This window comes from Chiloscyllium punctatum, chromosome 10, assembly GCF_047496795.1.
Source record: "Chiloscyllium punctatum isolate Juve2018m chromosome 10, sChiPun1.3, whole genome shotgun sequence".
In the NCBI taxonomy this organism is placed as follows: Eukaryota; Metazoa; Chordata; class Chondrichthyes; order Orectolobiformes; family Hemiscylliidae; genus Chiloscyllium; species Chiloscyllium punctatum.
In genome coordinates this window covers 6,505,670-6,532,680 of record NC_092748.1, presented here as the reverse complement: position 1 = coordinate 6,532,680, position 27,011 = coordinate 6,505,670, and the positions used below count along the sequence as shown (strand labels likewise).

Below are 27,011 nucleotides of genomic sequence, written 5' to 3'. Positions count from 1 at the left end.
ATCCTGAACTGGCGACCAAGTCTGTTTTTGGAAACGGGGGAGCAAAGAAACAGATTTGGAGCGGGTGAAGTGGTCACCTCTGTTTGTTTTGTTTCTTGTTTTCTTAACCCCTCTCCCTTCCTCCCTCCCTCCCCATTCCGACACCCCCCCCCCCCCCACCACCAGTTGCCCTCCCCACCCCCCACCCCCCCCCCCCACCTCCTCCCAACTCCCCCCCCCCTCCCCTTTCCCCGGGTCTGTGTGGCATGCCTTTAGACATCATGCAGGCGAGCCCGCGCAGTCTGCCTGTCTCTCCCGCAGGCAGCCTGGCCAGCAGCGAGGAGGAGGCGGACAGGCAGCAGAAGCGGTACGATAGTAAGAGGAGGTACTGTAAGAAGGGCAGCGAGGACGGTAGCCCGAACCCCGGCAAGAGGAATAAAAAATCCAGCCCGAGCTCGCAGTCTTACGAAGAACTGCAGAGCCAGAGGATTCTGGCGAACGTGAGAGAGCGCCAGAGAACGCAGTCGCTCAACGAGGCGTTTTCCTCCTTGAGGAAAATCATCCCCACCCTCCCCTCGGATAAACTCAGCAAGATCCAGACCCTCAAACTGGCCGCCAGGTACATCGACTTCCTCTATCAGGTCCTGCAGAGCGACGAGATGGATCAGAAAATGACGAGCTGCAGCTATGTGGCCCACGAGAGACTGAGCTACGCTTTCTCCGTGTGGAGAATGGAGGGAGCCTGGTCCATGTCCGCTACCCATTAGCGTCCAAAACGGTATGTGCTTCTTTCTGCAGCCCGATCGCCAGTCTGCCCTGGGAAGCTGTCAAACTAGGACTGTGTGTGTGTGTCCGTCTGTCTGTTTGTGTATGTGCCTGTCTCCCTGTGTGTCTGTGTCTGTGTGTGCATCTGTGTATGTCTGTGTCTATATCTATGTCTTCCTGTCTGTCTGTGTTTCTAAGAGTGGGAAAGCGGGCTAGTGGAACCTAGTCCCTGGCCTGTTTGTGAACCAGGCCTGATCCCCATTCACTGAGCGAGTTTAATCCTTGCATTAACTCCACCAACATTTCCTGCTGGGTTTTTTTTTCGGTTTTTAAACTCGGAACATCGAACAGCAAAGGCCCTCGCAAATGACACATTCAAATATTATTTCCGACTGTAGTGTCTGTCTTGGGCAGGAAGTTGGGATTACTCCTGTTCACAATGTTTATAAGGCTGGGATTTAAAGACTTATGAGGCTATTAAGACCGGGGCAAATGGTCTTTCGGCCGAGGGGACGTGGGAGTTTTGTGAAGGTTAGAATTCGCTCTGATTTGGATGAGAATAATACAGTTCAGCGCTGGTCGAAACGCCAGCAATCTTGCAGCTGTTTTCTGAGTTAGGATATTTCTAATGATGAATCGGAGGAGAAGTGAAGGTGAATTCTATTGTACCCATCAGGACGATAACAGAAAAGCGAGGGCAACATTAGTGACTAACGATCATACTTCTTCAAGTAGCAAGTGTAACAGGTTATAAACTACTTTAATAAACAACTATTTTTAAAAACTTGTCTTTCTTCATAATGTAAATTTTACTTGAATATATATCCTGGATGAAATTGGAATAATCTGACATTTCTACCATCCTGACAATTGGCAAGCAGCATGTTCCTTTGCGCGTGTTACTCTATAAACCTACCTGTCGAGGGAGTTGAGTTAAAGCAGCCCACTGGAGTGAATCGGGAGTGAAAGACGTGCTACCTGCTACCATGCTCCCAGGGTCATTTCCTAGTCAGACCCCCTGACTCGGATTGCAGTGGGGTGTTGAGATATTGGTGAGCGTTTTTGTATTTTCTGTTTCACTTTGTTGAAGGGTGGGGATCAGTGGTTAAAGTAATCTTTCCTCTTCCGTGTGTTGACAGGCGTTTAAGGTCGTTGGAGCCCTCGATGGGGCTGGAGTTCAGTGAGAATCCTTCCCTTCCCTTCCTACAGACGGCCAGGAAGAAATCTCATCCACATCTCAACCGATACTCCCTGTGAACTCTCAGAAAGAGTCCTCCTAGACTGCACAGTAACTCGAAAGGTTCCAACAACAAGAAGCAAGAAGTGTTGCTTTTTCTACACACAGAAAACAAAACAACAGACGTAAAACATCGCCCGGCAGCGCGAGAGATAAGTGTGCGGTCAATCTCACGGTAGTGACAATGTCTGCACTCAGGACGGTCGCTCGAAATGGACGTGTTGGGATCTTTCCACACCTTTATGCTTTAGAATTTCTAAAAAAAATAGTCGTTTTCTGAGGTTAATCGTCGAGACAATTTGGACCAAGACAGATCGAGAAAAGCAAAAATACGAGAAAGAGAGATTAAAATATCGGCACTTCTGGTCACTGCATGCTCGCCCTCAGTAACCCTGGAATATGCAAAGCTTCATTCACACTGTTAGCCCTTCTCTATCGCGTGTAAATCTTGCTAGTTTATTTATTAAAGTTTTGCCACCGAATGAGTGTGCGGGGTAATTGTATGTTACTTCCTTCAAGAGGCGAGTCAGAACTGGCCCTATGTAATCATCAGGGAGAGAAAGAGAGAGTGGTGACGGTGGTGGTGGAATAGGGCTTGCATGATTTTCAACAAAGTAAGTTACTCTCTCGGTAAACGAATCATGACGATTCACCCCGTCATATGTTTATATATGAAATATATAACCATTTCGTCTTCCCGATTAAATATAAGCAAATTCTGACAAACAAGCCTTCAAACTGACAAAAGGAATATGATTTGAATTGACTTAGATCAGACACTGTGTATTTCTGGATTTCTTTTGTATGCACAGACAAAGGGATTGTCAGATTTCCATCATACACATGTCCCTATTTGTGTGTTGAGGACATGTGTAGCACCATCAGATAACCAACAAACCATCCCGGACCCCGGGTGGGGGAGGGTGGAATCAGTGCCGGTTAATGAGGAAAATAGAACGCAGGTAACAGGCTAACCAGCGGGAGAGACAGCTGCCTTATCCCCAAGTGTTAGTCTTCAGTGCTGGATAACCCTCAATTAGTTCTCTACATCCGGGACATCGATGTATCAAGTCGATCACCGTTTAGGAATCAGCTGGATAAACAGAAACAGGGAGAACACAGCTTTGTTCAGGTTGATTAATGTAACATTTAACGAGAGGGCTGGGAGCTCAGCACCGACCCCATTCATATAACTCGAACTGTGTATTCAATCTCAAGGGCACAGAAAACATTGAGCTACATCTCCGAAAATTGGCCGGCCAGTTTCTCGCCGGCTAGTTTCTTTTTAAAGTCCGGAAGTTTAAAACTGGGATGTGAACGCGCCTTGGAGTGGGACGTGTAGATTTCGCTGAGAATGTGTGTGTGTGTGAGTGAGAGACAGAGTAAACGTGCATTCGCTCTAGGGAACTTACATTATTTTAAGCTTGTGCAATAAAATGTCATGATAACGAGACATATATCCGCAATAAAACAAAAATGGTAATGTAGGCGCCTTGTGAAACAAAGCGGCCTTTAAGGTCATTAGTGAATCTGTTGCAGGTCTCTCTGGGCTGGAACAGATTGGCAGCAATGTTGCTACATTCGACATAACACTGTGGATGTCGACAGGGGAGCTGGCCAAAGGTGAACTTTCATATCTATAAGAGTCCAGTGAGTGTGCCAGGGTTTGTCAGAGACTTACTCCAGGTAGACCCAAGTTAACCATTTAATGACAACTCGAATGACAGTTGTTTCTGTGTGAGGGAATGAGGAAAAGCCGAGTCGAGTTGAAATACAGGCGGGGACTGATTCCGGATGGTTAAGAGTTCTGATCTCTCTGCACCTCCCCACACACTGTTCAACATCCGATTAACACCGCCTTGACTTGGGAGCCTTTAAGGGTCGTCGGTTACAATCTCATAGCCCACATTTCATGTCGTTTTTGCAGCGAGCTTTTTGTAACTGAATCCTATTATTCTCCACTTCTCGCTGTTGCCTGGTTTGCCAGCTAGTCCCCTTTGCCTTCATTAGCACACTGGGGAGGTGGCTGGACACGATTCCAGGGTCAGTATGGTCACCGGGTCTCACATGGGGGAAAGTCTCCCTTTCCAAACGCCTGCGTTACTACCCATCCACTGTTTTATTCTCCCATCCCAAAGCCTGACTCACGGGTTGAACGCGAGCGGAATCGTCTAGCCCCTTTTGCTGTTTTATCCCATGAAACATCGAGTGACAGGTCACCAGCATTTTATAACTAACAGCAGAATCCAAACAAAGCCTCCTTGTTGAATTCAATGGCCAAGACCTCTCTCCTCCCACCCCCCTGCCACCTTCCCGTTTCCTGACTGAGAAGCAGAGGACTTATCCTGGGGAAGGATTTGGGGGATGGAGTAGAGTGGAGGGGGTTGAGGGGGTAGACAGGGTCGGACTGACCGAGAGGATGGGGTTGTCTCTGTCCATCAGGTGCAATGGTGGAAGTCAAAATGGAAGCCTCGGCGGCCTCGGGGTTTGACCAATCAAACCGCGTGAAATGTGACGTGTCTGTTGCTTTTGCCCGTTTCAGCTCCTGGATATTTTCGTTTCGTCTCCAGAGTCTTCGGCGACCAGTGAGTTTCCTGAAGACTTTCGGCCCAAATATAAACCGCGCATTTTGACAATTCCGATTCACTCCCGCACCCCCCACTGTGTGTGATGAAACATTTCCCCTGGTGATGGGTTAGAATACTTTGATGTGGCGTTAGGTTGATTCACATCGAATTCCAGTTGAATGTTTGGCTGAGTTTGGACAGTACCGCTGTCTCCGGTGTCTTCCAGCGGGTCAACATATGGCTTTGCTGTCAGCCCCACCCACCCCAGCCGCAATGATTTATTTTCCCAGCCTAGGATAAGATACCTGCATTTCCAACTGGGCTAGCTAAGGCTTCCTGAGCTCGGGATACCTTCCATATTATTATATACAGTAAATATAAATATTCCCGTCTTGTCCCTGATGACAGGATAAGTTCTATTGCCTCCTGGCCCGTCCTGTGCTAAGTGGTCACTGAGTCTCCGACTTATGTCATTTGATATCCCTTCACCTTCAGCAAGTAAAGGTGGGATTGTCTGGGGTCCGGGACACCTCAGATTCTGCTCTACAGTTTGAACGACTACACCCCCCTCCCTCCCGCACCACCCCTCCCCCATTCCCCGCGGAAAGCTACCTGAATGAAGCAATGTCTCTGGAGTGATTTAACGCTACTGTCAATTTCAGGTCAATCACCTCAGTTCAAGATCTAGTCGTGACTTTGAATTAAATTAAGGAGCAAAATGGGCATCGGCTGGGTCGAAATAAATCACATGTAAAAGAAAATGTATGTTTCCAAATTATGAAGACTTAAATCAAATGGCGATTCCCTTCCGATTCGAGATCGTGTTGCTGAGAGGTCCTTCCCATAAAGGTGAAAAAAAAATTGGGGCAATTTCTGCCCCCATCGATCCCCATCACCAACGCAATCACATCGGTGCTGGGGAGGTTTCTGTTCGGCGCTGAGCCATGAACCCATCCAAACCTCGCCATTTGCCTTCTTTCGCCACCAAGTTAGTTATGGAGAAAGTGGGCCCAACACCGGTCCTCAAGTTTTCAACTCGGAGCCCGGAATGTGCATCTCCAGCCGAATGGCAAATGGTCAGCAACGAAACAAAATGGTCTGTTACCAGTGTGCAGCTGAATAGGATCTGCCAACCAGATCTAAACAAATCCCAGGTCTGAACACTTCTTCACCAACCTTGATCCTTACAGCAAGGGGAACAAATCCGGGGTCTCAGACTGCAAAAGTGCAACGCGAGATGTTCGTCTACGGGAAGGGAGCGGTTTCACTCAAGTGTGAGGGAAGTTTCAACCCGGTGAGAATGGACTTGGCGAATTCGATCCCAGTGTGTTCATGACATCGAGACATGATTAGTTTTTGTGTTCATGATAACCCTCGGGCCGGCGAGTACTGAGCAGCCCCTTAGCTTACTGTACGGAACCATTCCGCAACTCTCCTCCACCTCAAATTACACACGTCTGTTCCCATTGTAGGTTACTCGCTCGGGTCACGGATGACAGATCCCAATGGCTACTCCTCCTTCTAAATGGCACGGTAACCATATCGTCACCTCGAGTTTCGCTCTCACCAAAACTACATTCAATGTGAGAATAAATACACTGGAATAAATACTCAGTGGGCATTAATGGCAACTGAATCTTCCTGAAGGCAGTTGTAAACACTTGTTCCACATTGTAACCTGGCACTGTCATTTCAGCTCCCCCCCCCCCACCCCCGGCTTTCCACAATTATTTAAGATGAAAACATGATCGACAACAGAGCGAGAGACAGTGCCTACAAGCACAACGAAATGACAGTGGCCGAGTTTGCAAAACCTGACAGCTAGTAAAAAAATGCCTTAAACATCACTTCGGTTCCTCGCGTGTTGAGAACGCAGAGGACATAACCAATCGTTGCTGCTTTGATCCCAGACTGTCCCCCGCGAACACGCGTACCCTTCAGAAGTCATTATTACAGGCTGTCATTGTGACTCCCAAATTCCAAACTAAAACCCTGGACCATGCTGTCAGTCTGGAAGCAGGGGAATTTCACGGCGATCTGTTCAGGGATTCTGTGTAAAAGCGGGGAGGTTTTCTTTCGTCTGAATAATGATGCAAATCTCTCTGACAATTAATACACCTGAATGCTTTTAAACCGTCCCTTTTATTTCTGACTGTGAAACAGTCAAGGGCCGTGTCAACATTTAGATGCAACGCTGTTCCATACGGACGCGCTGCCTATTCAGGTATACGCGCTGTCATGTTTTAAGATTTATTTTGTCCCCAATAGCAGCTCTCAGTTCGAACTAGCATCGACTGATAATTTGTGTTGGACAGTTTTGATTAACGTGTTTCAATACAGCTGAAGGGAATGCTGCAAGTTAAATCAACTTCGTTCTGATGAAGCGTGATAAAATAATGCCGTTCCTATTCATACACAGCGGAGCACTGGTTATTTCAAATCTGATTGTTATCCCCTGCCACCGACACTTACACATTATAACCGAGGTGACCTTAAACCGGGTTCCCGAGAAACGTGTGTAAACGGGGAGTGATTGAGTTCGGGTCGACACGCCGCCCGTGCAACTCGGGAAACCTCTCGGTCACCAGCCTAGAGGGGAATGTACATATACAGTACAGAGGGACCCTGGGGTCCGTACACCGGGGTATAACATGGTCCCGAAGAGGGCAAAGTGCGACCAATTTAAAAACGGCACATGTTGGGAGCAGTTGTCTGGAAGTTTCAACTTTAGATCGTGGAAATCAGTCAGGCGTGAAGAGAATTTCGATGTCATTAGACGTTGTTACTTCCCTGAAGATAAATTAATTATTACAGTCCGTTATTGTAAGCACATACCCACGCCAGGAATTTAGATTTTGCTCCCTCCCCCACCCCCGAAATGATAAATATTTTGTTGATTCCATATCCAGGGAAGGATAGACAGACAAAATGTTATCTTGATGGTGCTCGTTGATTCAGGCCCTCTGTCCTTCTGCGATTCTGCAATTTAAACTCTGTGCCCCGGGTAAAAGAGCGAGCAAGGGCAGCTATTTGAGTTGGGGAGGGGGTGGGGGTGGGGGTGGGGGCAGGCGTGTTCTGGTCGGCCCAGCCTCACGGTAAAGTGGGAGGGAGTTGGATTGGAGAGTGGCCGCTCACAGCTGCAGAGAGCTCCGCTCCGCGCCGCGCCGCGCCGGCATTTCCCATTTCACACGCACTTCTCTGCTTCCAGTCCAGCTGCGTCCCCCTGTGATGTCGATCAGAAAGCAGATTGATTGCTCTGCAATGTTCCCCACTCCCCCGCACTCATTTCCAGGGAAACCAACTCCAAAGCCAAGGCTCAGTTGTCCGTTTAGGGTTAAATTCTATTTTGGACGAGGATCCCAAAACTGTAATCGGCCCCGATGGAGAGAGAGAAACATTTTATCATCCGCTTTCCTGCCATAAACTTAGACATTCCATTGCCTCCAGTGGATTGGCACAGTAACATTTGTAAAGTACAAGTGGCTGATGCCTTTAGTCACGTATATTTGACGGTACGTATGGAATATAATTATTTCCAATGGTTTCATAAAGCGATTGAGAGTATAAATGGAACAAAAATGTTCGACACATTATATATCTATATATCTGTTAGAAATGTTGTCCCAGTCAGCAGCGAGGGAGAGAGAGAAACGGACTGTTTCAGGTGAGTGAGCTGTTTTTTTCTCTCTCTGCGAGTGTTTCAGCAGTTTGTGTTTTTGTTTCGGTTATTCAGGGTTTAGTTTGTTCAAATGCACCTTTGTACATCCTGCCCAGCTCCTGCATATGTCACAGTGCCAAACAGATATCTCGGAGGCTGTGCAGCACCTCCAGGGAACTCGGGTGGAACAATTTATCAGACTTCACCAGAGTCAGCTTGCTCACGGCAGGTGGCTCCGGTCACAACGAATAGTAACCGGGAACTTTTCAATTCCTTTTAAGGGCCAGTATTGGATGCTAATTGCTACCGGGCACGCTTTTGCATCCCCTTTAAATTTTCACTTTGTTACAAACTGGTGGGAGGGAGGTATAAGCCGCGGCCACTCATTCTCACTCCCTCGATTGTCCACAACTAGGATTTTAAATGTATTTTTTATCCTTTATCAGATTTCAATTAAAATTTAGTTCCCTGGTTCAGAGTCAAAGAGCAATGTAAAAGGTATCCTTGAGTGACAGAATGGGGAATTTTAACCGCTAAAGATAAATAATGAAATATAACATTAAACGCCCTCACAAACACAAGTATAAAGTTTAAAAAGGACAGAGTGTCTGGCACAAAAGGAAGATCAAGACTATGCAGTTTTAAAAGTCCTTAGAGCATTTGGGGTGTTAAGTTAAACCTGGTGAAGGAGCAGCTCTCCGAAAACTAGTGCTTCCAATTAAACCTGTTGGACTATAACCTGGTGTTGTGTGATTTTTAACTTCGTACACCCCAGACCAACACCGGCATCTCCAAATCAAGTTAAACCTGATAATTTAAAGTAAAATTGAGACTCGTATCTTCAACAGTAACAAAATTCATGTAATTCTTTGAGTTCTTGGTGAATGGACGTTTATCCATTTTGTTCTATGTCTGGGTACTTGTTTTTTGAGAGGCTGGGATAAGCATGGCGAGTGACAGTGAGGCTTTCAATTCTTCTGTTTCAAATTCATAACTCTTCTCCCTGTGTCTGTCTGCCCAAAACCTGTTGTCTGAAAAAGAGTTCAGTTTTATATTACTGTCTGAAAAACAATGACTGTGTCTGTATTATAATCCTTTACATTACTTTTTTGTTTCAAGATGAATAATCTGCAATATTCAACCTAATGTGTGAAACTTCTACAAAGGGTGTGAATCGAGCAACAGGCACAGATCTGGTTTTAGGAATTTTCATGATATGTTAATTTCAGTTCAGGCTGAGTTTTGTGTCTTGATGGTGCCATTAATAGACAATAGACAATAGGTGCAGGAGTAGGCCATTCTGTGCTTCGAACCTGCACCACCATTCATTATGATTATGGCTGATCGTCCTCAATCATCCTCAATTAACTGGCCCAACAGTGGCCAGGTGATCAGTGTGGGCTTAAGGTAATGTTTTGCTTTCTTTAATTGACAAAAAAGCCCCAGATATTAAAGTCAGATGAGGGAAGTTGAAAATTAATAATCGAATTTTACCATTCTTGCAGCAACTTTCATTTCAGCCGAGCACAGATCTTTCAAAATTAAACATGCACTATGTTGTACTGGTAATCCTAAATGTAATCTTCATTATTGGGCAAGCAGTTTTCTAATTCCCAGGTAGTTTTGTTTTTGGAAGTGTGCCCTTGGGTTGGTTGTTAATAATGGACTTCCTTCCAATTACATGTGGAGCCAGTGTATCTGCAAGGAAAACAAAATTTCACTGTTATTAAGACAAAGAAAACTACTTTGGAAGGCACTGGAGCACCTGAATCTGTACTGATTGTCACCTTCCTCACTCCAAACCATTGCCAATCTCGTCGCAAGATTCACCATTTAACATTTGAATCCCTGCCAAGATATATTTTTTAAAAATCTCATTTACTTCTCTGGGACAAATTGATTTCACAATCACCTTCTGCAAATCACCAAATCACTTCATTTTAGGGAGATTTGTTACAACACCTTCTAGTAATGCAACATATTGCTGTTGCCAATTTAGAAATGGTAAATCAAACAGAGTTAAAGATTTGTTCACAGCAAACCCCATGCACTTAAAGGATAACTATCCAATTTATATGTTTAATCTGCCTTTAATATTCAGTTTCATTACTTCATAATGCAATAAATTACAGGGTTACATTACAGGGTTAGATTATATATCTGGAGTGCTATGTTTTCACTGTTTAAGCTTAGCCAGTGATTTTTAGTGTGAATCATCTGTGTACAGCCCTCTCTGATTTTCATTCCTCCAGTTGCAACCAATATGTGTCTGCTCCATCAGAATGCAAACCAGACACTGACAGTTTATATTACCCATAACCCTGCATACTGTTTGATCTAAAAATATACATTCTACACCTTATCAAAAACCATGCCCATGTGTAAATTTACTAGCCATAGACATCCATTGCCATTGTTATTATTTTGTCACACTTTCATGTCAACATTTAGCATTGGAATTCCTTTAGGATCATTTTCAATCTCTGCTGTTCAAAATGTTAATATTTTCAATTAATAAACTAACCCATCTACAATATAGAATCACAGAAGCTTACTAGGGCATGGATAGGATAAATAGACAAAGCCTTTTCCCTGGGGTCGGGGAGTCCAGAACTAGAGGGCATAGGTTTAGGGTAAGAAGGGAAAGATATAAAAGAGACCTAAGGGGCAACGTTTTCACACAGAGGGTGGTACGCGTATGGAATGAGCTGCCAGAGGAAGTGGTGGAGGCTAGTACAGTTGCAACATTTAAAAGGCATTTGGATGGGGATATGAATAGGAAGGGTTTGGAGGGATATGGGCCGGGTGCTGGCAGGTGGGATTAGATTGGGTTGGGATATCTGGTCAGCATGGACAGGTTGGACATCTGTACATTTCTATGACTCTAAGACAGAAGGAAGACATTTGTCCATCTTGTCTCTGTGGTTCTTTTAAAAAGGTATCCAATTAGTTCCACTTCTCTGCTTGTCTCTCATAGCCCTGAAAAATATTTCCATTCAATGTCCAAATTCATTTTGGAATTTGCTACTGAATCTGCTTTGACCTTATTTTCAGGTAGATTGTTCCATGTCATAACAAAAAATTACATTAAACAGTAACTCCATATTTTACTCTTGGCAATTACCACAATGTGTCCTGTGGTTAATTATCCTCCAGCCAGTGGAAACATTTCTCCCAGGTATATTATCAACTGCTTAAATTCTATTTATCAAAATTTTCTTAACCTTCTCTCCTTAAAGACAACCATCTCAGCTTCTCTACTCTGTGCACATATCTGATGTACCTTATGAATGAATTCTGGGACTTTTCTAAAAGAACTCTTCTGCATCTGCTCCTTCAAGGTTTTGACATCATCGTTAAAGTGTGGTTTGTGGAATTTGCAACAGTTTTCTGGTTGAGAGCTAATAGTGACCTGTAAATGTTTAACATAGCTTCCCTGCTTTTATAACCTGTGCCCTTATTTGTAAAGCCAATGATTTTTGGATGTATGTTTAACAATCTAACTAAACTCTCATCATCTTCAAAGATTAGTAGATGTGAATTTACATGCCTCTTAGTTCCTGTGTAATTTTAATATCAAATAAATCTGCGCTGTAAAAATCTAGTGACTCTACGACTAACTTAATTTACATTGTCTCTCTTAATTTTCTTTCCAAAATGCCTCACTTCACACATTGCTGCATTCAATTACATTTTGTCATTTCACTAATTTATGTCAGTTATTATCATTCTTTTTGTTCACAGGTTTTGTGTCACCCATAAATTATGGAATGATGCTCCCTCCACCCACGTACAGATCATTAACATATCAAGAAGAGCAGTGTTGTTTGATCGCACTCTTGTATGGATTCGTAATATCTTGATAAAAGCTCATGTCAGACATTTACTGGTATTTGTCCTCTGTGGTGAGGGTATGGAGTGGGAGCAGGGTTCAATGTCTTACTGGAACACATTTGATTTGATTTATTACTGTCACATGTACCTAGGTACAGTGAAAAGTTTTGTTTTGTAGGCATAATAGGTAGATCATACCATACAAAGTGCATTAGGGTAACATAACAGAGCTAAGAATACAATGTTACAGCTGCAGACAAGGTGCACAAAGACCAAGATCAACATTGCTCAGTTTAGATTTCCTACATTATGGAACAGGCCCTTCGGCCCAACAAGTCCATACCGACCGTCCGAAGAGTAGCCCACCCAGACTTATTCCCCTACCCTACGTTTACCCCTTACTAATGCAACTAGCACTATGGGCAATTTAGCATGGCCAATTCACCTGACCTGCACATCTTTGGATTTGAACATTAAGTGGAAAATTTGAGAGCTCTATTCAGAACTCTAATAACAGCAGGGAAGCAGCTGTTTTTGACCACTGAGGTCACAGGGACACCACAGTTTACGTCAGATTAATCTATATATTCATCAAACCCCATCACTACAGTCATTGCAACACTGACCCCTTGGGGACACTACTCTTCATTATGAAAACAATTGCTCACCACTAGACTCTACTTTTTGTCTCTTTGCCAATTTTGTATCTACACAACCACTCCTCCTGTAATCTCATGGGTTCTTATCTCCCTAACCAATTTATGATGTGGCATTTTGTAAATTTTAAACAGTCCAGATGCACATCAACTGCAGTAGCGTCATCATTTTTTTTTCTCCTAATGCATCTAGCAAAAATCAAAACATCTTTTTAAGAAATACCTCCCAAGCAATCAAAAATGTGTTGGGTTTGACATAGGATTTAAACCAAACTAAAATTTACAATGACTTTTTTTACTGCAAATTGGTTATTTTTTATATGTTAAATTGTTAGTTTAATGTCTTCACTAAAGTCTTCACATCAAAGTACAAGTTTCTCTCAAAAGCCTGACACTTTGTTAGATACATGTCCTCAATAGTTGAAAGTTTTGCATTCTGAGCATCCAATTTGAAGAATTTTTACACAATGCAAATTTACCATGAACAAAAATTGAAACATGGTTTCATTATGTTTTCATGTGATTTCAGCTCAGTGTGGCTCTGTTGGTAACACTCTTGTCTCTAAATTAGTAGGCTGTAAATTCAATCCTATTCCAGAACTTTTGCATAAAACAAAACTCTACACTGCATTACCTTCAAAATCCAATACATCCTCCCTAAGGTGTGGTGCCCAGACCTGAACACTGTCTCCAGGTGAGGTCTAACCAGGGTTTTGCACAGCTAAAGCATAACCTCTACCCTCTTAGAGAGTCATAGAAATGTACAGCATGGAAACAGACCCTTTGGTCCAACTTGTCCATGTTGACCAGTTATCCAAATCTAATCTAGTCCCATTTGCCAGCACTTGGCCTATATCCCTCTAAACCTTTCCTATTCATATATCCATCCAGATGCCTTTTAAATGCTGCAATTATAACAGCCTCCAGCACTTCCTCTGGCAACTCATTCCATACACGCACTACCCTCTGTGTGAAAAAGTTGTTCCTTAGGTCCCTTTTATATCTTTCCTCTCTCACCCTAAAACTATGCCCTCACCCATCCCAGGGAAAAGACTTTGTCTATTTATCCTATCCATGCCCCTCATAATTTTGTAAACCTCTATAAGGTCACACCTCAGCCTCCGACGCTCCAGGGACACAGCCCCAGCCTTTTCAGCCTCTCCCTATAGTTCACATCTTCCAACCCTGGCAACATCCTTGTAAATCTTTTCTGAACCCTTTAAAGTTTCACAACATCTTTCTGATAGATAGGAGAACAGAATTGCACACAATATTCCAAAAGTGGCCTAACCAATGTTCTGTACAGCCGCAACATGACCTCCCAACTCCTATACTCAATACTCTGACCAGTAGAGGAAAGCATACCAAACACCTTCTTCACTATCAAATTTACCTGCGACTCTACTTTCAAGGAACTATGAACCTGCATTTCAAGGTCTCTTTGTTCAGCAACACTCCCAGGACCTTACCATTAAGTGTATAAATCCTGCTGTGATTTACTTTTCAAAATGCAGCACCTCACGTTTATCTAAATTAAACTCCACCTGCCACTCCTCAGCTCATTGGCCCAAATGAGCAAGATCCCATTACTCTAAGGTAACCTTCTTTGCTGCCCACTACACCTCCAATTTTGGTGTCATCTGCACACTTACTAACCATACCTCCAATGTTCACATCCAAATCATTTATGTATATGAAGAAAAGTAGTGGACTCAGCACTACTTGTGGCACACCACTGGTCGCAGGCCTCCAGTCTGAAAAGCAACCCGCCACCACGACTCTCTGTCTTCGACCTTCAAGCCAGTTCTGTATCCATATGGCTAGTTCTCCTTGTATTGCATGAGATCAAATCTTGCTAACCAGTCTCCCATGGGGAACTTTGTTGAACGCTTTACTGAAGTCCATGTAGATCATGTCCACCGCTCTGCCCTCATCAATCCTCTGTTACTTCTTCAAAACACTCAATCAAGTTCATGAGACATGATTTCCCATGCACAAAGCCATGCTGACTATCCCTAATCAGTCCTTGCCTTACCAAGTACATGTAACTCCTGTCCCTCGGGATTCCTAAGCTTCTAGTCCTTTAGGTATAAAAGCTTCTTTTCCATTAACCCTTTTGTTTATGTTCTGTACTTGTTAAGGACATTTTACTGATCAGTGTATCTGCATCCCAGTCTCTTTGGACTTTTACTGTTGTAGCTTTTTGCCAAAAAGAAATTCCCCTGATCTACCCTTTATACATGCAAATGTAAAACCTCAAATTTGCCTAGACTGAAATATGTTTGTCACAGTTTTCCCCTTTCATTTAATCTGTTAATATCTTTGTATCAACGTTGTTTAGAATACTGCTTTATTTGCTTCATCTGCAAAAGTGAATATAGAAATTTTACTTGTGTCATTTAAGGCATTTATATGTATGGTGAATGGTTAAGGACTCAACACAGATCATTACTGGACACCACTAGTAACACCATGGGAATTAGAGTGCCTATTCATTAGCCCCATCTCTGTATCATCCTATTATGCCAATTTCCTAACAAGGTCAATATTTTGCTTCATTTGCATGGACTTTAACTTTAGCTAAGAATATCTTATGATTGACTTTATCAAATGCATCCTGGACATCCATATGAATAATACCCATAGACATTCCTCTGCTCATTGCTTCAGCCATATCTTCAAAAAAACTTCTATTAAATTCTCTAGCATTAAAGATTGTATAAATCAGCAAACTCACTAACATTATATCAAACATTCTGCCTCTATGTTTCTGGGAGACTTCAGGAGTGCATGTGAAGAAGTATTTGGCTCAAGTTCCTGATTTTCCACTGATTACTTTTAAACAGCATGAGAATGAAGGCAGGAACAGAGAGACAGGAACTGACTGACAATAGAGGAATGTGATGTTGAAAGAAGTGAAAATAGTGGAAAGTGCAAAAGGAGATGTGAACTGTACTGAAAAGTAGGCTGATGGACAAATTAAAATGTGATTAGTTTTCACTGCAGCAACTGGGAGGAAATGGCTGCAAAATGCAGTTAGTGGCCTTACTGTCCATGAACAGTAGCAATGTGGCTGGCTCCAGTTTAAAAGGGGCCTCATAGCAGGTGTCCAAAGCATCCATATGTTTCAGGCAATAGAACACAATTCATATGATACTATTATGATGTAACTGGGATGCCAATTACATGTTTAAGGGTCAGAGTTGGAATTTGTAAATTATTCCAGCATTGATAGTTTAGTTTGTCTACCAAATAAAAATAAGGCTATAAAACATCCAATTTACTGGAAGCTATGCCATAGGAGGTCTGTTTGTGTTTGTTCAGTTTTTACAAGTTATTAAGATGCACTTTCTAATGCAAATACAAAATCACAAACAAAACTCAACAAGTCTTGCAGCATCTGTCGGAAAAAACACAGTTAATATTTCAAGTCTGGTGAGTCTTCATTAAGAGCAATTCAGCCCTGTGGCATGCAATGTATATATTTAAATACACAAACATTTTCAAATCCCTGTTTCAATGCATACTAAATACTCAATACTCTAAAAACATTACTTCATTAGCTGTTACTCGAAGCCCAAAACTAGACTCTGAACTGGCAAGGGCTGGGAAGCAGGAGTGATCTCAAGACATATTTTGTGATCTTCTCTTGTCTGCTGCTTAAAAATTCATTTAAAACCTTCATAATAAGCACCTCCATTTGAAGAACTATAAAAATGAGGAACGATCATTCATTTTAAAATGCACACTTGTATGAGGAATTTTAGCTCCCAATATGTATGGCTTAGTGCCAAGAGAAATAAAGTTTAAAGAAATCTCAAATGAGAATTGACCTGCCTCAAATCCACAGATTCCAGTTCTATCAAAGGTGGTGCTAATAGCATTCAGCCAATCTGCTCTCAGAAGGCTGGTATATCATTTATGTGCTGTAATGTGGTTGAACACCTTCATTTCAACAGTTGTTCTTATTTGTAACTCATGGCAGTAGAATTTTCCATGCCTCAGGAAACGTGACAGATGAAAGGAGGTGAGAACAGTTGAAATTAAGAAGCACTTTAAAGCATTCTTGAGAGCCAAGAGAAATAGCTGTGCTTTCCCCTCGTTCAACAAACCACCCAATAAATTTTCCTATTTACCCATGATCTGCATGTTCTTCTCCCACTGTTGACTCCACACCCCTGCTCTTATAGCTCCTCATTTTTCTTCCCAGCATCACACTAGATCTACCTGTCCTGTGTCCAGCTTGGCTCCAACCTTATACTCTAGGAGTCCCACCTGACAGACCTCCAACCAGTCAGTGAAGCTGGCAGTGGTCAGGAAAGCAATGGAATATGATTTAATGATATCCTGCAGTTAGAAACATTCTTTAGGGTTTTCCAACCTCACAACAGATCCTATTCAAACCTTATATTGAATGGGAATTTATCCTTCTGCCATACAGATAGACATGAATACAACTATGTCTCATTATATTGTATCATTAGGCTAATGATATTTTGTAATTTCACAAACATGGCACAATAACATCAGTGACAAGCCAATGATAACTCAACAAATTCAGTGAAATTAAGAATTTGTGTTTTGCCTTTTGTTGTTTTTTTAAAAAAAACTTCACTGCCTTCCTGCCCCAACAACTTGCTTCTTAAAAACAACAGAATGGGCAGCATGTATGTGAATCTCACTTTGTATCGACATTCTCGTTTCCAGATAGTGGGCTCATCGTCAACTGGTGCACTTGTAATCATAAATGACAACAGAGTAGACACATTGTAAAGTGAGAAAGAGGAAGATTGGTCAAAAATGGAAAGGTACGGAGAGAGGGAGGCATAGGGAGATACAAATTCATTTCTCCTGCTCATCCATGGTTTCATTCCTAAAGAGATGCTGGAGAAATTTTAAATCAAAGGACAACATTAAATGAATAAATTGCCCTTTTTAATGTGTAGTAATGTTACTCAGCTCCCTTTTGCACTTTCTCAACACATGGTTCCATTTTATAACAATTGCAAACTTCCACATGAAGATAAATGTAAATTTATTCACGGCACAAATGTTCAATTTCTAAAAGTAACAAGTAAGCAGCAGTAGGAGCACACTTTGGACAGACTATTATTAACCTTCAAACCTTGTCTCCAGTATGTATTTCTGCACAGATCAAATCATTATCTTCATACTAACACCTATGCACCCAGAAAGACTAACACAAGCAGTTCCACAAGATCTAGATATACACAGGCACACATTGAGGATTACTTGGAATGATACATAGTCAGAGTCAGATAAACTGACTGGATAAACAGATACATGTATACAGTAACAGAGACATACTCTCAAAGATTCAGACACATGATTAGAGACACAGACAGAAAAATAGACACATGTTTTAAAAGCAAAAGTCAGACACAAGCTTACTATTAATTTGCAGCTTGCCTCTTTTAATTCAGAATCCTTTCATTGTTAAATGCTTTTAAATGTCCAAAGATTTGATTTAAAAATAAATTCCTTGAGAAGGATTTGTTCAGTCACTCTTCACTGTCCTATTGTTACTCCTCTTCAAAAGTCAGTAATGATATTGCGCAGATAATTTCTTAGATTTTTTTTACTTTATGGCCACAGTTCCAGTGATATGGGGTGTAAATACATTAATGAGGAACTCATAAAATTGATTAGAAACTTACAGTTGATACTTGAAAGAAAGAGGCTTCAAGGTTTGCAAAATATTAACAATAGTTGGAGGGTTAAAATCGCTCACATTATCGGCAATTGGATTTTAGTTTGTGTTTAATGAACCACATGCCTGTCATAAATGTATATGTCCAATTGCTGTCCTTTCATAGATTATTAAGTAACTCCCCCGTGGCATTGCTCATAATTGATCTTCTGTCAGAAGCAAGGTGGTTATATGGCTGTTAATCTGACCTTTACCTTTCAGGTCATTGCCATAAATTATGAAGTTCAGGCCATTCTAGTTGATTAGAAACTGCTAATTTGCGTCAGGATATAGTTGTATCTACTTTTAACTGTCAGGTGGCAAGTCCAATTTTATTTGTAACTAATATGATTTTTGGATAATCAAAGCTATACATCAGATCTCCTGTATAATGTGTCAACATTGAGGAGTGGACTGGGGAAAATGCTGTGTACATGGTCTATAAGGAGTGGACCAAGCAGGGAAACTTTGGATCAGGATTTGGGAGTACGAGAGGGGAATATAATTCCTGAGATTGCAGAGGATCAATGTCAGCATAAATACAATGATCAATACTGGCTAGAACAGGTCATTAATAGTGCAGGACAGCCACAAAGAAAGTCATTAAAAAAGCTAAATGATAATATGCAACCAACATGGAGAAGCAATCAATGGAGTAAATCAAATGCTAAACTGTGTAACTAAAGCAAGAGTGTTGATCAGAGGATCATCTTAACTTGCAATAATTTGGTTTGAGTGAGCCCAAGTATTGGGCCTGACTTGGTCATCACCTCGTTAGAAAGAAATACCAGCAGTTATCGATTTCTCAAAGAAGTGACTGAAGTTTGAACATGATGGAGATATAAAAGATTGCAAAACAGCCGACCACACATTAAATTCTTAAAATTTGGAAAAGTGCATTATATAACATTAAAATTTGACATTATATAAAGTGCAATACAGTTCAGTTTCTTTCAATACAGAAGGTACCTGAAGATGACTCACTACCTTTACAGTTATGTATAATGAAACACTCAACTATTTAATCACTGTTTTTAGCACAAGGAAATAGGGGGAAATTCCACTTTATTTTGAGTGAGTTGCTGCTCATTTGACTAGAATTGACTTACTACATTAATCTCTCATTTCCCTTCGCAATTTTAAAGGTGAAGGATTTGTAAATGTTTTGAACATGCATGACACAGCTGTCAAGAATTATTGAAATATTTATGGCAAAGATGGATTAGAAAGAATAACAACTGAGAAGTCAGTGAGAATTTCAATAACATACTGTCAGCAGGTTAAAGAGTAACTGAGCAAACTGAAATATTCAGAGAGACATTGTCTAACCTCGCATGCGAAATCACATACCCATTACAGAATATGTTTTAATATTGCTGTATTCTGACAGTTTACTATAAATGGAATATGTATAGTAATATTAGAACACTTTGTAAGAATATTATAAATTTACTTGTGGGTGAAGTATTAAGATTTGAAAAATCTCCTACACAGGCAAAAGGATTACAGTGCACAATTAGCCTACACCTTTTCTTTGCAATGCAGGTAGGACAGCGTCTCCAGGGAGCCTCCATTCTTTCTGCTTGTAACCAACACTCCCTGCACTGGTCATTGTCTCTACCTTGTAGTCATTGTAAAGAGGTCAACTAGATGGACCGCATAGAATATAAGTTTCCTGATTGGTGCTGTTAATGTCATTCAATCAGGGAGCCCTGGCTGTCAGATTTAAACAGGAGTGTCAGTCATTCTGTTCACTTTGAGAACTGGCTCTAAGGGAGCTGGATTAGTGTCAAGGACTTTCTATGTGTAAATAAATTGTGACTTAGTGACAGTATATCGGCCTCTGTGGAGTTATTTTATACTTGTCACCAGGAGCCCAATATAATGATTACAAAGCATTATAAAAGCTATGCCATATCTTTTAAAGGGGATTATGCACTGTGATTGTTGGAAATGATGAGATCATTTTGAATATTGCACCATAGAAGGATCAGGAGAACGGGACAGAATTGGCACCAGGCTTTGGATGTTACACTGTAGGCTGAAGTGGAAGGTGTAGAAAGAAGGAGCAGTGTCCTTTATTCTTGAGTGACAAGATGGCGTGATGATTCTTCAGGTATGTACTCAGAACGCACTTTCAAATGATAAATCTGGAAATCAATGACAGAAGGGTAACCCCAGGATGCAGTATAGAAACATGTTTAATGATCTCACATGAGGTGTCAAGGTGAGGACATCTTTAACCATGTTATCATACCAACTGGACCACCAGTCTCAATCATCATTGATTTCACTACAACTTCATCACCCATCACTTCACCAATTCTGAGCAATCAGGATTCATACCTAGTATTTATCTGCTTCAACTCACCCTCGCACACTCACTTCATACCATTGCAAGCCTCAGAACTTGGAGACACTGGCAGCTATTCAATCATAATAGCCACATCACAGACCCTTGCCTGTCTTGCTAGACAAGGTGGTACATAACAAGAGGCAGTCAGAGTTAACAGCAGGGGGACAGGAACATGTGTATGTTTTAATTTCTATCAAGGAAGCAGTGTTGGCTATTATGGGACTGGTCACTGACAACAGCCAGAAGGCATACATATTACAGCAATTAACTAGTAACTAATTAGGTGGGGAGAGGTGTCTTCCTGCTATTTAACAGCTATGCGAACTAGAAACTAGAAATGTAGGATAAGGAATAGGCCATTCAGCCCATCCAGTTTACTCCAGCTCTCAAACAGGATCATAGTTGATCACCTGCCTCGACTCCACTTTCCCCCGCGACTTCCATATCCTTTGCTGCCTTGGGGGTGGGAGGGGGTGGGGGGGTGGGGGGTCGTGTTGGATAAATCCCACACTACAGGGTGGCGTTCCAGTCTACAGCAGGGCTGGTGAAATGAGCCGGCATCATGAAGTGTTTTCCCTGAATGCTGCCAACAGACACTCTCTGTGCCTCCTGCGTGGCCAGCTTTACAACCAGGAAGTGTGCTTGGAGAGCAAATGCAATTTTGGACGTGCAGGAGGCTATAGCAGCATTCAGAAAGCAAGCACTCCTAAATCCAATTTCACCCTCCTGCACCCTATTCTCAATTACAGAGATGCACAGTAACTACCTAATCTCAGCTTTCTCCTCTGCTCGAAGAGTTCACCTATGTTGGAATATCTTGGGGGCATCTATACTTTCTCTTTAAACTCAAACTTGGGTCATGCTGGGTTTTGTAACAAATCATTGACCGGAGGTTTCTACACAATATTTTTCACACTGATTCGCTGGGGGGCGAGTGAGGAACAAGAACACTGACTGACAGGGTTTTGCTGCTGGTCAGTCCAGATGACTAATTGTGGGGATTGAACCCCAATCCGTCCGGTTCGGCATGACTTAATGTGGCAATGAAAGTGACTCGCTCATTCTCACGCAATTCTTTGCAGGGGATTCTGAAGTCCTCACCGACTTGCAGGAACCAATCTACCTCCGAAATAAATACTGGAATAATTGCTAGTTGTTGAACAGTAACACCTCAATTTACAAATCCATTCGGCTTAAGTCCAAGAGAGAAATAAAGTATGATTTATTGAACCGGTCAATTCTAAGAGTACAGCAGCTGTTTAAAAAATACAATTATTGAGGAGTACTGTTCTCTTTGCAAGGTCTTTGCAAATATGTTTTGTTTATAGGTGCAACAATGTAATAACAGGAACACCAACAAAGTGCATCATTACTTAATCCTTGTACAACGTTAAATGACTAGATGTAATTCAAAATTATTCTCTACCTTCAAATCGATGCAATAAAAAAAGGGCTCAGTTTTGTCGTTCCTCTCTGCACTAGTGCTTGAATGTTCTTTCCTTTTGCTCTGTTAGTCAGTGCAACGTTTGACCTGATTTGTTGTTGCTGCTGTTTTGAGGCCAAACTGTATTCATGCATTTCATTTCATTCTGAGTTTACACTATTCTCCATGTCTACATGTTATAACATCCTGGTTTTCTCCCTTTGTGCAATACATATGGCACTCATCATACCAAATTTCATCCATCATTTCTTCTTCAATCTCTACCTGAACACTCAAGGGTAATGTCACTGATGTTGATGCTTGATTCGTAATCCATGTTTGATGAAAGCAATAGCATTTCTCACCTACCTTCTTGGCAGCTGTGACACATTTAGTTGGATCAAAGGATGTATGAGCATTCACTGTCAACAGTGAATTGTGTCAACAAGTCCTGCTAGTTAACTGAAAAACTAACAAAGGCTTATCAGTGTTTCTGAAAAATATGCATTTTGTCAAAGCCTTTTGCCTTGTATTCACCAGGACAGTTCAGATTAATACCAATGTAAAGGGGAATATTATTTATTACTGCTTGAAGAGAGAGTGCTGATTGTTTCCTAGGAGCATTGTCATGTTAAATGCACCAGTTAGATGATGACTGGTAGATAACTGCCAAGCTTTGTTTAAATTAACACCAGTCAATTGATCAAGGCATTGAGTTAAGGAATGAACCAGGGAATGACTGTCATCTATTTTGTTAAATTGAAACTGGCACAATTTGTGTCCACATTGTGCACAAAGATGAAGACGATGTGTATTCATATACACGTGTGCAAGTGTGTAATACTGAAAGTCCAACTCACAATCTTAAATTAGTTGTCAGTGTAACTCTTAGCATATTTAGAATCTTTTAGCAAATTCTAGCCATTACAAAATCACATTTAACGTTTGTGTTTTGAGTTTTACAAGTTGGGATAGTCAGGCACATTAGTACCTTAGCTACAAACAGTTGAAGAGACATGCTGTTTGATATACTCTGCCAATCTTTGGAACATAAGGCCTACTGACCTTGCATTACAGTGGCACTAACATTCAGATACTACTTTATTAATGTGTGCGATAGGTAGAATAATTTGGCTTGACAGCAGCATCCTGTTACTGGTGACCACCACTCATGTTGTTACTGCTTAGTAATTGTATGAAATGCAATTACTCTTTTGAAAAACTATAACTTTCCAGGATAACTTTCAGGACTGAAAACAGTGCTTGTAGTCCCACACATGCGTTTGAATAACGTACAGTGAGAAACTGTCTGATCAAGGTTGCGATTATCCAGTAGGATGTTTTGGATGGGTCTTTTATCAGCAGACACTTGCATGGAATGCAAATGGTTCAGGATCTATTTATGAGGCTGTCAATAATCCTATAATGTAGAACTTAGGGATCCCCATGTGTATAATGATCAGTGAAGCTAGGGTCTAGTAGGCAGTGGTAGAGATCACCTTAGTTGATTTCTTAACTAGCATGTCTTGGAAAGATATCCAATTTGATTGCTCCATCTCAAAGGTGATTTGGAGCACAGAATGGAACCATGTAATGAGGCCAAAATGAACTCACGTAAGCAAATTCTTACATGCAGCTACAAATTCTATTTTAACTGATGTATCAGTTATATATCGGAATTATGCATGAAGTGGATGATTAGCTGTCATTCTATCAATAACTTGACTTCCATGGAACCAACAAAGATATTTGCAAGAGCTGAGCTTAGGGGTGATCCCATGAAAACACCGTGTATTTGGGAATACATGGTATTATTAAAACTAAACTGAACTTAATGAGCTGCTGAGTTCATAATTTTAACAATGGTGGTATGTCTAGATTGCCAAAACATAGTACTCAAGTGCAAATGTCTGTGGCTTATTTGAGTGGTATGTTCGTGAACAGGCTTACAATGTTAAATACAGTATGGACACTGTACTACAATCGATGTGCAACTCCAGTATGGTAATCACAAATGTGGAGTAATCTTGCACTGTCTTCGTGGAAAACATGCTCAAAACTGTTCTGTTTTAAATTCCCTTGTGCAATGTGGGCATCGTTTGCTGGCCAGAATTTAATGCCAATCCCTTGCTGTCATTGAGAAGGTGGTGTGAGCTGCTTTTTCTGAACTGCTATAGTTCACGTGCTATAGGTAGACCCACAATTTGTCCAGTAAGTCTGTCTGACTATATATCATTCCAAGTTATCCTCTATATGTGCCTGCCTCTATCTACATCTTGTGGAACTTCTTGTGTTAGGCATTCTGGCTGCATAAACGTCAGTATGAAGATAATCTGTGCATAAATACAAGTTGGAGATGGGGTGGTAATTGGATGAGTTAGACTTGTCCTGCTTTTCTGCATATGTAGGCAGTTTTCCACGTTGTCAGGTTGATGCCAATTTTGTAACTATACTGGAAGAGCTTGGCTAGGGGAGCAGCAAGTTCTGGAGCACAAGTCTTCAGTATTATTGCAGGAGTGTTACCTGGACTTTTGCACTCAAGTGCCTCCAACTGTTTCTTGTTATCGTGTGGAGTGAATCGAATTGGCTGAAGACTGGCATCTGCAATGCTGGGGACCTCTGGAGGAGGCTGAAATTGATTATCCACTCAGCAGTTCTGACTGAAGATTCCTGAAAATTCTTCAGCATTATCATTTGTACTGATGAGCTGGGCTCTTCCCTGATTGAGGATGGAGACACTTGTGGAGCCTTCTCTTCTTGTGAGTTGTTTCATTGTCCACTACCATTCATGATGGGATATGGCAGGACTGCAGAGCTTAGATCTGATCCATTGGTGGTAGGATTGCTTAGCTCTGAATACACTTGCTACTTATGCTGTTTTGCATGCAAGTGGTTCTGTATGGTGCTTTTGTCAGATAGTTTCACCTTAAGTATGCCCGGTGCTGCTCTTGGTATGCCCTCCTGCACTCTCCATTGAACCAAGGTTGACCCCCCCCCCCACCACCACCCCGATCTTGATGGTAATGGCTGAATGGGGGATATGCCAAGCCATGAGATTGCAGATTATGCAGGAGTACAATTCTGCTGCTGTTAATGGCCCACAGTGCCATATGGATGCCCAGTCTTAAGTTGGTTGAAATGTTCGATGGCTGTCCCACAGTGATAGTGCCACATAACATGATGAAGGGTATTCTTAATGTAAAGGTGAGACTTTGTCTCCACAAGGACTGTGCAGTTGTCATCCTTATCAATGCTGTCATGGACAGATGCATCCGCAGCCAATAGATTGGTAAGGATGAGGTCAAGTATGTTTTTTTCCCTCTTGATGGTTCCCTCACCACCTCCCACAGAATCAATCTAGCAGCTAGGTCCTTTAAGACACAACCAGCTCGATCAATAGTGCTGCAGCCTGAGCTACTTTTGGTGGTGTGCATTGAAATCACCCACCCAGAGTTATATTTTGTGCTCGTGCCACCCTCATTGCTTCCTCCAAGTGTTGTTCAACATGGAGGAGTACTAATTCATCAGCTGAGAGAGGGTGGTATATGGTAGTGTGCAGGAGGTTTCTTTGCCCATGTTTAACCTGAAGCAATGAGACTTCATGGGGTCGGTGTCAATATTGAAGACTCCCAGGGAAATTCCCTCCCAACTGCTGATGGTCAGGACATACCTCCAGATGATGGTGGTAGTGTCTGGGATATTGTAAGATATGATTTCGTGTGAATGACTATGTCAGGCTGTTGCTTGACTAATTTGTGAGACAGCTCTCCCAATTTTGGCACTATCCCAAAATGTTGATAAGGAGGACTTTGCAGGGTTGACACACCTGTGTCGGGCGTTATCTTTTCCGGTGCCTAGATCGATGCCAGGTGATGTGCCCAGCTTCATTTCTTTGTTGTGACTTCATAGAGATTGACACAACCGAGTGGCTTGCTTGGCCATTTCAGAAGGCAGTTGCTATGGGTCTGCAGTCATATGTAGGCCAGACCAGGTGAAGATGTCCAATTTTCTTCCCTGAAGGGCATTAGTGGACCAGATTTTTTTTAACAATTGACAATTATTTCATGGTCATCAGTAGATTCTCAATTCCAAATATTGTATGCCTTGGCAGGTTTTGAAACGAGGTCTCCAGAATGTTAGCTGAGTTTCTGGATTAAAAGTCCAGTGATAATATCATGAGGCCATCACCCAATTCTAAGAAATCATCCAACCATTTGGCTAATTCATGTTATGTAGAACCAGTTATAGATAGGTTGGGCTTTGACGGACATCAGTTTTGTATGTCTTGGGCAGCTCATACATACATGGACACAGTAAGTCATGAGGACAAACTCTATCAAAGATCAGTTGGCAGCTCTTTGCTCTTAGAAACATTCAACAAGTGCATTTTTATCTTGTTTTTGTGTAAGACAGTCCGGTCAAGCTGAATGGGTTGTCTGACGGATATGAATTTGAACCCATCGTTAAGAATTGTGTGCATTTTGGTGATATAGTTACACTTGCTCAGGCTGATTATTTCCATTACTTTGTTAGGTTTACAGATGTGTATGCTCGGGTTGGCCTTGTAAAAATGCCACTCATATTGCATGTGAAAATTAGACAAGTCATTCAAAGTCCAGAAATAGGCATATGCTAGATCAGCTAGGCATATTTTCAAGGAATCAGCATTTTAACTTAATGCTGGTTTGTGGTGGGAATGCTGGGAGCAGAGGAGTTGAACTCAGCAAATACCTCTTACTATCTGATGTGGGAAGAGACACACCAAAATTGAAACCATGCACAAGAATGAAAGTACATATTCAGAAAGATTTGTTACATGGTTAGCA

The 27,011-nt window shown here is 41.7% G+C and overlaps 1 protein-coding gene and 1 long non-coding RNA gene across 2 annotated transcripts; both read left to right on the top strand.

Annotated features, from left to right (window-relative positions):
* Positions 1–218: 218 nt before the first annotated feature.
* Positions 219–2,463, top strand: twist2. Its single transcript, XM_072578387.1, has 2 exons — positions 219–757; positions 1,884–2,463. Exon 1 carries the CDS (start codon positions 246–248, stop codon positions 744–746), a length of 501 nt encoding a protein of 166 aa, XP_072434488.1. The 5' UTR covers positions 219–245; the 3' UTR covers positions 747–757; positions 1,884–2,463.
* Positions 2,464–7,680: 5,217 nt separating this feature from the next.
* Positions 7,681–12,088, top strand: LOC140481840 (uncharacterized). Its single transcript, XR_011961617.1, has 2 exons — positions 7,681–8,060; positions 11,951–12,088. It is a non-coding gene; the product is annotated as an uncharacterized lncRNA (long non-coding RNA).
* Positions 12,089–27,011: the final 14,923 nt, after the last annotated feature.